Genomic DNA, 12,272 nt, shown 5'->3' with positions numbered 1-12,272 from the left:
TTTTTTTGGCAGGGCAATGGGGGTTAAGTAACTTGCCCAGGGTCACACAGCTAGTAAGTGTCAAGTGTCTGAGGCTGGATTTGAACTCAGGTCCTCCTGAATCCAGGGCCAGTGCTTTAACCACTGCGCCATCTAGCTGCCCCTAAACATTTACTTTTAATAAAATTTTAAGTTCCAAATTTTCTCTCTAGAACCTGCAAGCTCTTAGCAGAAGACTTGACAGGAATATTCTTTAACAATGTACTTCCAACAAAGTTGGGAATGAGGACACCATTTTCCACACGCAAATAAATGGTTGGTTAGCCAGTTTATTGCTGAATCCCATTTTGAGGACAATAAGCAAATTCATTCCCAGGCTGTAATGTGTCCACACACTTTGTAAACTTGGGTCTGAAGTCCTTGGGAATATTGACAGCTTAAAATATTAGCTCTTCTAGGTGAATTTACATTTTTAAAAGTATCAAAAACTTCATTAGAAAATCATATCTGTTTGGATGGTTAAGGATATCTCATCCCAGTTAGAAGCCTTTTCAGTGGCCCTGCTATTATCTTGTAAATACTTTGATCCAATCTATTCTAAAATGAAATGTCCCCACTTTCTCTTTCTGTGATACAAAACTAATTTATTTCACCTTGATATATACTTTTTATGTATAATCAAACTCCTTTAAATTATCTGGGACTTAGCTATAATTTTTGCTGAAAGGTGATAGTTTCATAGTCACTATTTTGATCTCATCTCTCAAAGAAACTTCTGTTTGAAGTGATTTAAAAAAGCTGATTACCTTTTTTTCTATGCATATCTTGCTGTTTCTTGTTGCTAATCTGAATTTCTTAGTCATAAAGCTGTTATTGGCTGGGTATGAAGTTGGAAAAAGCATATCTAGAAAGGATTAAATCTTTTTTTTTAAACAATAGATTAGTATCATAGGGCTTAAAGCTAGAAGAGCCTTTTAATGATAATTCCCAAACTCTTACAATTGTATGATTTAGCAATCCTAGATTATTTTCCTAATGCTTAAGAACTTAAAGGATGTGTGATTAGAACTTTACAAATTTAATTTAAAAAGTGGCACCCATACAGAATAAAGCAACTCAGAGGGTGTTGGGGTAGATAGCAGGTTGTTCCTGTAAGTGCTCTGGCCTTCTGTGGTAAGCTTTCTAGAGGCATACCCCATTATGAGTGGTTACTCTTTCTAAGTGACATAGTAGATAGAGTGCTGGCCAGTAGTCAGGAGGACTTGAGTTCCAATCAGGCCTCAGATATTTACTAGCTGTGTGACCTTGGGAAAGTCACTTAACCCCATTTGCCTCAGTTTCCTCATCTATAGAATGAGCTGGAGAAGGAAATGGCAAAGCACCCCAGTATCTTTGCTAAGAAAACCCCAAATAGGGTCACAGAGAGTTGGACATGACTAAAATGACAACTCTTTCTCTAGTCTTATGTGTTTATATCATCTTTTTTACCACCCAATACTAGGCCACATGGAAATCAGAATCGTTCTAGGTAAAACAGAAGGGTCCAAATGTAGCATCAAACTCACAAAGTTGGTTAAATATGGAACTTAAAATGATTTTCAGAGCACCACGAGGTGGCAGTATATCTCAGTCAAGAAATGAGAAAATTTATCAACAGTATTCGGCTCTTAATGTTCATATTCTGAATTGACAAATACCCGAACTGTGCATTATTGTATATTAATTCTCTTTGGAATCCAATACTAAGAGCTTACTGCTCGGGTCCTCTTTAGACCTCTGAGATGGACCTAGACTATCTTAATTATATTTCTTTTTCATGATAATCATTTAGTTAATTGGCTCCTGAAAAGACCATATGATGGTGGGATTTAGAATGGTAGGCGGGTCAGAATACATGAAGGGTGGAACAAATTTTAAGTAGGTAGGCTGTGTTATAACATCTAGAAATAACCAAGGCACATTCTGAATGCACCCAGAGCAAAGCTGCTATCTCTTCTCCTACTATCATGTTGCCTCTGTATTGTCCATTATCCCCATCTCCTGGGTACCAGGAACTTGGACGTCCCCACAGCCCCAGAAACTGAATTCTGATGGGGAGGCCTTTTGCATGATCTTGCCCATTAGGCAGTCCATGTTCCAGCAGCCTGTACTTCCTTTCCCCTTCCAGCTCTTCTCTATGTATAGTCTTCCCATGTGGTTGTAAGCTTGAGGCTAAGACTGTCTTGTTTGCTTGTATCTGTATCCCAACTGCTTAGCACAGTGCCAAGTATATATAAGCCCTTAATAAATGATTCATCTTTCTCCCCTCCTTCCTGCCCTCTCTAACCTTGTTCCTGCACTGTGTTGATCACTCAGTGATATTCTGAAACATCCTTTCCAGCTCAGTAGTATTGAAATATTTGCCTTTTGTCCTCCTTTTGTAAACACCTGGCCTTAGTGTAAAGATCTTTGGTATTAAATAGAACCACAGGTCAACTGCAAGGATTGACTTAATGAGAAGCCAATTCTCTTCACTCCAATTCTTTAAAAAATAAAGTTTTTTAAGGTGTCATCAACAATACTTCCACCAACGTCTAGTTGCTGGGTCAAATGGTTATATTGAATCCAGGCTTGCTCCATATGTGCACATACTCTTTATAGTCTTAGTTCAAGCCAATTCAGTTTCACTGTATTTGTACTGGATACCACAGCTATTGAATATATTATATTATATGAGAAACTTGTTTAATAAATCCTCTGGAATTTTTTGGGGGGTGGGGTGGGGCAATGAGGGTTAAGTGACTTGCCCAGGGTCACACAGCTAGTAAGTGGCATGTGTCTGAGGCTGGATTTGAACTTAGGTCCTCCTGAATCCAGGTCCAGTGCTTTATCTGCTGTGCCACCTAGCTGCCCCTTTAATCCTCTGGAATTTAAGGTTCAATACTGAGATATCCAGTTGGGTGAAAAGTGACAGAAATATAGGGTTTCTTATGAACAATCAATCAATAAATAGTAATAGGGAAGATTTCTTGGACATTTTGGGCGTCTTTCAGTTGAAAAGCAATACCCAGCCTTTTCCCACCTTCTGTACTTGCTGGTTGGGAGAATGAAACATTTCTTGGCCTTATTGCCTTAATCTCTAAAAGGAAAATCATCACCTAGTCAAAAATGAAAACTATGAACACATTTCAATTTATAAGGCACTAAATCCAAACAAATGGAAGTTTGGCCTAGTAGACAGAGAGCTAGATTGGCTTTGAATCCAGAAGACTGGGGGTTCGAGTCTTGCTCCTGATACATACTGATTGGTGTGACTTTGGGCAAGTCAATTAGCTTCTAAGTGTACTAGGCAACTCTCTAAGTAAAATAAAAATTACAGATAAGTTCCTTATTAGTACAGGGAGCTTCCTTAGTAGGAAATTTCCCTGAATCGACAGAATCACAATTAAAAAAGAAATTTTAAACCAATATCTCTGGACCTAAAAGGAAATGGAATTAAGAACAGGGACTTGAAGGCTGAGCAAGAATAAAAGAATAGTCAGAACTTGTAAACATACATCTCAGTGAATGGGGGCTTTAAATACTGTTCTGAGAAGAGGCCAGACTGACTCATCATTAAGCTTGACAATTGCTGATAAAGGCTAAAAGAGAACTAGTATCCTCTAAGAAGGAAGGATTTCATGGCTGCTCCAGAGATCCAAGCTACTTTGCATCATATAAAGTTCTTAGTGGGTGTTATGTCCTTTATAGGGAACAAAGCCCCCATGTGTTCAAACCTAGGAATAATATATAGATTTTTCCCAGGTGCCCAGTGCAATTCTGGATGATTTGTTTCAGGTCAAAGTAGACTTACTACTTGCTTGGAGATCCAGAGTAGGCTGTTTATATGGGTCCCCTCAAGGGGCTGAGATAATCTACTTGAGGAGTTGAGGAGATAGGGGAAATAATGTATGGTCAGGACCCCATGTGTTTTCCAAATCAACAAGAAGCTCTGAAAAGGACATCTAAAAACAGCTCAGCCTTCCACAGGTCAGAATTTGGCTGGTTCAAGAGTAAAGCAGATTCCCTGCTCGACCCTTAGGATTCCCCAGCCCTAAAGGCAGCTATGATATCTCCAAAGTAACTTGGCATGCAAAAGAACAGTGCCCACAAAAATACATTCTGGAAAGCCAGGCCCTCCTAGACACTCCTAGCATTTCACTGAGGCTGAATAAGTATCAGAATACAAGGTTTTTCTGAATGTCTGCAGACCCCATTTTGGGAACATATAGCTGATATTTAGTGTTTTCTGTCACACTTCAGAACTGGGTAAATAGCCCAGCCCCCACCCTCCCCCACAGCTGATGGTCAACCTGAGAAAGGGGCCTGGATTTGAATGAGGATAGAAAAGAAAAAAGGAAGGATCACAGGAACCAAATAAGTCAATGTGTCTGTGGGTTTTGATCTGTGATCTCTGGACCCTTAGTGTTTTAAATTCAGTTGAGAAAGGGTTTTGACACCCTCCCACCCCTTAGATATCAGCATAATCAGGCTGCTGTTCCAAGAGCATTTTGCTCAGCATTTTATCCAGTTCAATATTAAATCTCTCTCTCACTCTGTGAGCTACTAGCCTTGGAAGGCTGGACCTGGAATTTTGCCCAGTTAGGTCCAGTCGATCTGGGTTCTTCTTGATTCGGAGACATGATGAAACCTAGCCAAGGTAACTTCCCCATCTGTGCTGTCTGAGAATGTTATCGCTAAAGGAAAAGAAATATTCCGTTATTAGAATAAGAAGAGACTTTTAGCTTTCCAATTAGCCATAAGCTCGTACTCAGAAATAAAGTTTAATTTAAAGTACAGCTCTTAGAAAAAAATTTTTTTTCCAATTTTCTCCCCCAACACTTTTTAGAGTTTTGGGGTTTTTTCCCAAGCAAATTTCCAAGAAACCATACAATACCCCACCTGCCACCCTCAGGAATCTTTCTTGGTCAGTCCAGCCTTAATCTTGCGCCTCAGGAGGGCTGCAGTGGTGCCACTACAGGCAGCCAAGACAAAGAACGAGAGGCAGGCCAAGTAGATAGAGAGGGGGCTGTGCCGCTGTAGAAAGATATCCTGGCGTCCTTGGTAATCAAGAAGAATGGCTTCCAGTTGGGAGAGGGTGCAGATGGACAGAAAGGCATGGAAGATCTGGTGCCCGTGACCCACGATATCGCAGGAGCCTGGGAAATATTTCTCTGGGACAGGACAGGAGAAGAAATAGGCACTGACCAGAAAAAAGACAATCTGGAGGGTATGGTACCAGGCAGCCTGCTCCTGACATCCAGACAGGTGGCACAGTGCCACTCGATGGGCCACGGGACTGATGTCCAGAATGAAGGCCAGCCCTGCTGGGACCACTTGACAAATCTTCCTCATGACTGGGTAAGGCCTCCGATAGCGGTACTTGGCATAGCAGCAACCAGCACAAGACAACCAGCCGCAGAAGGCAGCTGCCGGCAGGAAGAAAAGCCAGAACCGCTCATACCAGGCTGGGTCAGAGCTGTAGAAGAAGTGAGCCAGGGCACTGCCATACTGGTAGACGCTCACCCCAACATAGTCCACAAAGTAGAAGGTATAGTGGGACAGCTCTGATTTGGACTGCAGCAGGTGGGCCAGGAGGCTGCAGGTGAGGTATGTGATGGAGGATAAGATGAAGAGGAGCAAGGGCAAGGAATGGGCTGAGGTCCATGGCAGGGCCTCTGCCTCGGCAAAAGCTCGGAATCTCAGGAGGACAGCCAGGGCTGCCAGCAAGTGGGTCCAGACGTTGACCACCTCATTGTGTTTCTGAAAGAGGCTGAAGAAATAATAGCGCCACTCGTGGCCTGTGGGGCGGTAGCCAGTGTGGATGTAAGGCTCCCGGAAGAGTTGGGGCACATCGGTTTCTGGGACGGTACAAGGCATCTTGGGGAGGCCATCTTCCAGTAGCTTAGGGAGACGACGAAGCTGCTGTCCACTGACTGAAAGTGTGCTGAGACGCTCCAAGATAGCTGTTGTCATGGTTACTGTAACTAGGGCCCCTCTATACAGCACGCCCAGGGCCAGGAGTCTTTAATCTAGAAGAAAAAAAAGACTTTAAATGCAGCCAAAATTTCACATATAATAGGGAAGAAACTATACATGTTCTCTAGTCTAGTAATCAATCAATAAACATTTATGAACTATCTACTATGTGTCAGGCACTGTGTTAAGTGCTGTGGGATACAAAAAGAGGCAAAATTATGATAGCTAACATTTCTACTGTTGTGGTTGTCCAGTTATATGCCACTCTTTGTGAACCCAAAAGGGGTTTTCTTGGCAAAGTGACTGTTAGTGGTTTGCCATTTTCTTCTCCTGTGGATTAAGGCAAACAGAAGTGAAGTGACTTGCCCAGGGTCATGTAGCTAGTGAATATCTGAGGCTGATGTCAGGTCTTCATGAATCCAGGCCTGGCACTCTATCCAACTAATTGCCCCGGCTGGAGAAATGTGGGAAAACTAGGACACTAATGCACTGTTGGTGGAGTTGCAAACTGATTCAACCATTCTGGAGACCAATTTGGAACTATGCCCAAAGGTCTATCAAATTGGTCTGCCAGCAATACAACTTCTAGGTCTATATCCCAAAGACATTAAAAAAAAGGGAAAAGAGCCTATTTATACAAACATATTTATAGCAGCTCTTTTTGTGGAGGCTAAGAATTGGAAATCAAAGGGATGCCCATCGACTGGGGAATGGTTAAACAAGTTGTCGTATACAGTTGTGATGGAATGTTATTGAATCATAAGAAATGACAAGCAGGATGATTTCTGAAAAACCTGGAAAGACATATGAACTGATGTATAGTGAAGTGAACAGAACCAAGAAGAGAACATTGTACAAAGTAACAGCAATATTGTATGATGAAAACTGTAAATGACTTAGCTATTCTCAGCAATATAATGATCCAAGGCAAACCCAAAGGACTCATATTGAAGCATACCATCTGCCTCCAAAGAAAGAACTGATATTGTTTGAATACAGACTGAAGCATGTTTTTTTCCATTTTCTTTGTTTCTTTTTCTTTTATTCAAGTCTTCTTATACAAAATGACTAATATGGAAATGTTTTACATGAATGCATATGTATAATCTATATATGACTGCTTACTGTCTCAGGGAGTGGGGAGAGGAGGGAGGAAGAGGGGGATATAATCTGAAATTCAAAACTTCTTTAAAAATGTTAAAAATTATTTTAACATGTAATTGGGGAAAAATAAAATATCTCAAATTAAAAAAAGAACTAGATTCATGGTGTAATCCCATCTTTTTGGCTTCAAATATAGCACTTTATCCATTATATGACTTTATGTTACAAAAATATAGGATTACCATTTTATTGGCATTATTAGTACTAACACTGGCATTCAGTATCACTAATGATCAATCAACAAGTATTTATTAAGTACCTACTATGTCCAAGCAGTCATTGTTCTCAAGGTATTTGGGATAACAAATCACTTCCCAGTGCTAATGTCTTAGGGAGCTTGAAGATCTGATATAAATAATGGATCAAGCCCCCCAAATACAGGAGAACTATACATTTTAGTTGGTAATAGCATGCTCTGTGTTTGGTACAATTTCAGTGAGGACAAATATTTTAATGATCATCTGAAATGGGCAAAAGGGCTATCCTGTTTTTAGTTTTAAAAAAAAAAGCTTAATGACAAGGGTCTTTTATGGTGCTCAATGGTTAGCAGTTGGTTTTTTTTTTTTTTTGGAGGCAATTGGGGTTAAGTGACTTGCCCAGGGTCACATAGCTAGTAAGTGTCAAGTGTCTGAGGCTGGATTTGAACTCAGGTCCTCCTGAATCCAGGGCCAGTGCTTTATCCACTACACCACTTAGCTGCCCCAATGGTTAGCAGTTTTAAAAGACCTCCCCACTGTAGGTGACTGATTCTGAACTTATGGTCACACAACTATTATTATCCTTCGTTTGTAGGTGAAGAAATTTTCAGGCAAAAGTCTCAGGCCTAAATTCACATGGGTAAGTATAGAACATCACAGATGGGAGGCACTTTATCAATCACCTAGTCCAATCTCATTTCTTTATAGTGGGGGAAACAGGGAAGCATCATTAGTGGGAAAACATAGTGGGGTTAGAAATCAGAAGACCCTGGTTCAAATCCTAGCTCCTTGACTTACTACTTATAGAGCCTGGGAAAGTGATTTCACTAGTTTAGGTTTCATCTTCCCCATCTGTAAAGTGAAAAGATTGGACCAGATGACTTTTAAGGTCCCTTCCTGATTTCAAACTATGATCCCACACTGAGAAGAAAGGGAAATTGGCTCATGGTCCCATATAAGATAATGACAAACCCAGAACTAGAGAGCAAGTCCCTTGCCTCTCATTCTAATTGATGCTCTCTCAAGTACACTGAGCTTGTTTCCCAAGGATATAATCTCTAAATCAGCCAGATGAGTACAGTTGGCCATTTGGCAAAATGCTTGGTTATAACCATCATTAAGAGCACCAAACAGGTAAGGATTGGGATTTTCCGAATAGAATGATCCTATAAGGGTAACCGCATTTTTTATTTCCCAGTTTTAAGGCAGTTCCAAGCTTGATTTATTTATGTGGTTGGTGTTCTTTTTCCCATAGAATCCTGAATGCTTTACTCTATATCTGACAATTATTTCCTCTAGCTACTATGACCTTAGGTTTGGGGTGATTATCAATAAGGGTTTATTAAGCACCTACTATGTACTAGACACAGCCAAGTACTGGGGATACAAAAGTTGGAGAGCAGAATATATCAAATACTTTATGATTTGTTGATATGGCAGGGTGGGGTAAAGGCTTGAGGGCAAAACATTCAATCTACCTACCACTTTCCCGATGTGCTGGAAAAAAAAAGGAAAATAAAATCTAATTTTGAAGTCAAAGGATCTGAATTCAAATCGCACCTCTGCTGTGACCTTGCACAAGAGCCCAAGCCTCTTTAGACTGCATTTTCCTCATCTAGAAAAGAACGGTGTTGGACTAGGGCAGGGCTTCTTAAATTGAGGTTCATGATCTTGTTTTTTCAAAGAAAATTTTTTTTGGATTATTTGTTTTCCAAAATAATTTGCTTTCTTTGTAATTCTATGTATTTTATGCATTTAAAAACATTATTCTGAGAAGGGGTCCAGAGGTTTGGTTAAGGATCCCTAGACCAGAGGATCTCTAAATGTCCTTTGAGGTATCTCTGATCTTTGTTCTCATGAGGTTAAAAAAAGAAAAAGTGGGTGTGAAGGTTCAAGTGTTGGAAGAGAAAAGAAAATAAGAAACATACAGGGTTGGGAATAGCAAAAGAAATAGAGAAAATAGAACAAGGAGAAAGACAGAAAGATGAAGAGAGTTAAAAATATCTCCATTTAGGGGGGAAAAAAGAAATACAGTTGTCCTTTCCACATCATAGTTTTGATATATCACGGGTTGGCATAAGAAATTAAATGGGAATTTTGGAGGAGTTTTGTGGAAGCCACAGATGACACAAGAAGGCCAGCAGATGACACAGAGCCTGTGACCCAAATGACTTAATCCAAATTTTATAATAAGGTACTATAAACACCCCATAGAAGAAAAAGAAAAAAATTCAGAGGGCCAAAAAGTTTTACATGAATTTTCCAGATTGTGGGGGGCACTTTGTACCTAAGACCCATGATAAGGAAGGGACAACTGTAGACTGTCAGCTAACAGGTATGGGGGCATGGGCTCTGCTACTTCCTAGGAGAGGAATAGTTATAGTAGAGATATTTTTGAATGGACACTTTCCCAACTGTTTTCTGATGGCAGCTGGTGAACAATATCTGAGGGTTGGGGAACTAACCCCCTAAGTGGCAGATGAAACAGTAAGGGCAAAAGGTGGAATGGGTGACTGCCAATTCTTTATAGTATTCTATCCTTTGGAGTTGGGAAGCCCATAAGCTAAAGGCAGTCAGTCAGAGCTTGTAGGGACAGTTTTTCTTCAGTGGGGTACAAAATCACATTTTTGTACCCACACAGCACCTTCTTAAAGAGCTCAAAGAGCATTATTTCATTAGAGATTTATTTATCTACTTGTTTATGGCAATCAGAGATGTAAGCATCAGTGCCATTTTGCAGATGGTAGAAATCAAGATTTATACTGACAATGATAATAGCTAGCATTTATATAATGCCTGCTATGGGCCAGGCCCTATGCTAAGTATTTTATAAATATTATCTCATTTGATTCTCACAACAACCCTGGGAGGCAGGAGCTATTATCATTCCCATTTTACAGATGAGGAAGTTGAGGCAAACAGAGGTGAAGTGACTTGCCCAAGGTCACACAGCTATTAAATGTCTAAAACCAAATTACAACTCGGGTCTTCTGGACCCCAGGCCAAGTGCTCTAACTACTGTACCACCAACTAGTTACTACTCTATATTAGTGAGGAAATGGAATCCTCTTATCCAAAAATCTTCATTGTTTTGTCAGCATTTGAAGATGAAGTGTTCCTCTTGGCTCTATACACCTCTATGAATCTGCTGAAACACAGTATCAATTAGTTTAAATGGTACAGCAAATTATAAACTCACACAGGGAAGTATATCGCAGCCTGTAAGACTCTCTCTAATAAGAAGATCATAAGATCATGGATGTAGAACCAGAAAGATCCTCGGAGTTCATCTACTCCAACTTCCTGGTTTTACAGAGAAGAAAACTGAGGGCCTAGAAGGTTACTCTAGGTCACATAGTTTAGTAATAACTCATCAGAGGTGGGATTTGAATTCATTTCCTCTTGCCCAGTACACCCCATTCATCCTAATTATTCCTCATTTCTCCCTGAAGTTTTCCCTTCAAGAAGTCTTTTTCACCTCAGAATCAGATTGTTATTTTTATTATTTTTATTTTCCCATGGCACCTTTGGAGAAGGGAGATAGAACTGAGAAAAGAGGGATAATTGGGACGCTACTTTTGGGAAATAATCTCAATTTTCAGGGAGAAAAAAAGCCTAGATAAAAGGCTAGAAGCTAAGAAGGTTCTTTCATTTGCAAAGGGTTCTTCCTCTTTCTAGGATCGCCTTTAAAATCCATAACAGTGACCTCAGTGTCTCTGCTATCACATTATTCAGCAAAACAGTAACCTAACACTCCCCAGGGGGATTTCATACAACTCAACAGTCCCTGGAAACAACCACAACTGCCTGGGAGTCATGCACACGATGCCAAGTCTCTACTGCAGTCTTCAGCCCTTACATCTTCTCTGGTTGAAAACAATGTGGCTCTCAGGGAGCCCTGTATTTTGAAAATGTTGCCACCTGGCAGGGGTTTCTCTGTACTCCTTCCATGGCCCAATTCACACCCCATTTTTTCCTCCCCACTGCTGGAAGATCCAGATGTCAGCCTCCATAGCTGAAGTTGAGAAGAACTGAACTAGGTCTGCAGAGCAGGCCAGGCCCCATTTTCATGATGTCAGAGAAGTGAGAAATGCTTCTAGGGAACAGACTTTATAATGGTCTAATCCCAAAGCTGGAGAACTGTGGATATGGATATCAGACCTAACCCATGTGTTAGTTACTTTTACAGAACCATTTTTCCTCACCCTTTTTAATTTTTTTCAGTATAAGGAATGGCTCTCTGGGTGAGTAGGCAAATTATATATTTGGAAATGAGTGTAATATAAAAAAAAGATCAATAATTTTTTTAAAATAGTCTCTTTTGCTCTATAAAATTTAAATCTTTTTGGAGTAGGTCATTTATCTGCAGCCAAACGCTAAAAAACACCTAACCACATTTTCTGAATGACTAACTTTGAGTCAACTCCTCACTTTCTCTCAGTCTCTTCCTCCATATTATAGGCCATTGCAAGGTTTGTCAGCTTTACCTTTGCAACATTTCTTGAATACACCCCCTTCTTTCCTTTGATGTGGCCACCGTTCTGGTACATGTCCTCATTACCTCGTGTCTGGACTCAAGCACTAGCCTGTTAGCAAGTCTGCCTTCCTCAAGTCTCTCCCCACTCCAGTCCATTCTCCATTTAGCCACCAAGTGATTTCCCTGAAGCACAGCTCTATCCATGTCACTCCCCTATTTAATAAACTCCAGTTGCTCCCATTCCCTCCAAGATCAAATAAAGAATGTTCTAGGGGGCAGCTAGGTGGCGCAGTGGATAGAGCACCGGCCCTGGAGTCAGGAGGACCTGAGTTCAAATCCGGCCTCAGACACTTAACACTTACTAGCTGTGTGACCCTGGGCAAGTCACTTAACCCCAACTGCCTCACTAAAAAAAAAAAAAAAAAGAATGTTCTGCTTGGTTTTCAGTCATTTATAAC

At 40.5% G+C, this 12,272-nt stretch overlaps 1 protein-coding gene across 3 annotated transcripts in view; it reads right to left on the bottom strand.

Annotated features, from left to right (window-relative positions):
• Positions 1-4,561: 4,561 nt before the first annotated feature.
• PAQR8 (progestin and adipoQ receptor family member 8) overlaps positions 4,562-12,272 on the bottom strand; it is a 48,852-nt gene continuing 41,141 nt past the window's right edge. For 2 of the 3 annotated variants that reach the window (XM_044004316.1, XM_044004318.1), the window contains exon 2: positions 4,562-6,029. In XM_044004316.1, the coding sequence (XP_043860251.1) occupies positions 4,909-5,973 (1,065 nt within the window). In that variant the 5' untranslated portion in view covers positions 5,974-6,029 and the 3' untranslated portion in view covers positions 4,562-4,908. The remainder of the gene's footprint in view (positions 6,030-12,272) is intronic. The other variant, XM_044004315.1, reaches the window with a different exon arrangement.

The sequence above is a fragment of the Dromiciops gliroides genome, chromosome 4, assembly GCF_019393635.1.
Source record: "Dromiciops gliroides isolate mDroGli1 chromosome 4, mDroGli1.pri, whole genome shotgun sequence".
Lineage (NCBI taxonomy): Eukaryota > Metazoa > Chordata > Mammalia > Microbiotheria > Microbiotheriidae > Dromiciops > Dromiciops gliroides.
The sequence above is the reverse complement of the archived record's forward strand: the minus strand, read 5'-3'. Positions and strand labels throughout refer to the sequence as shown.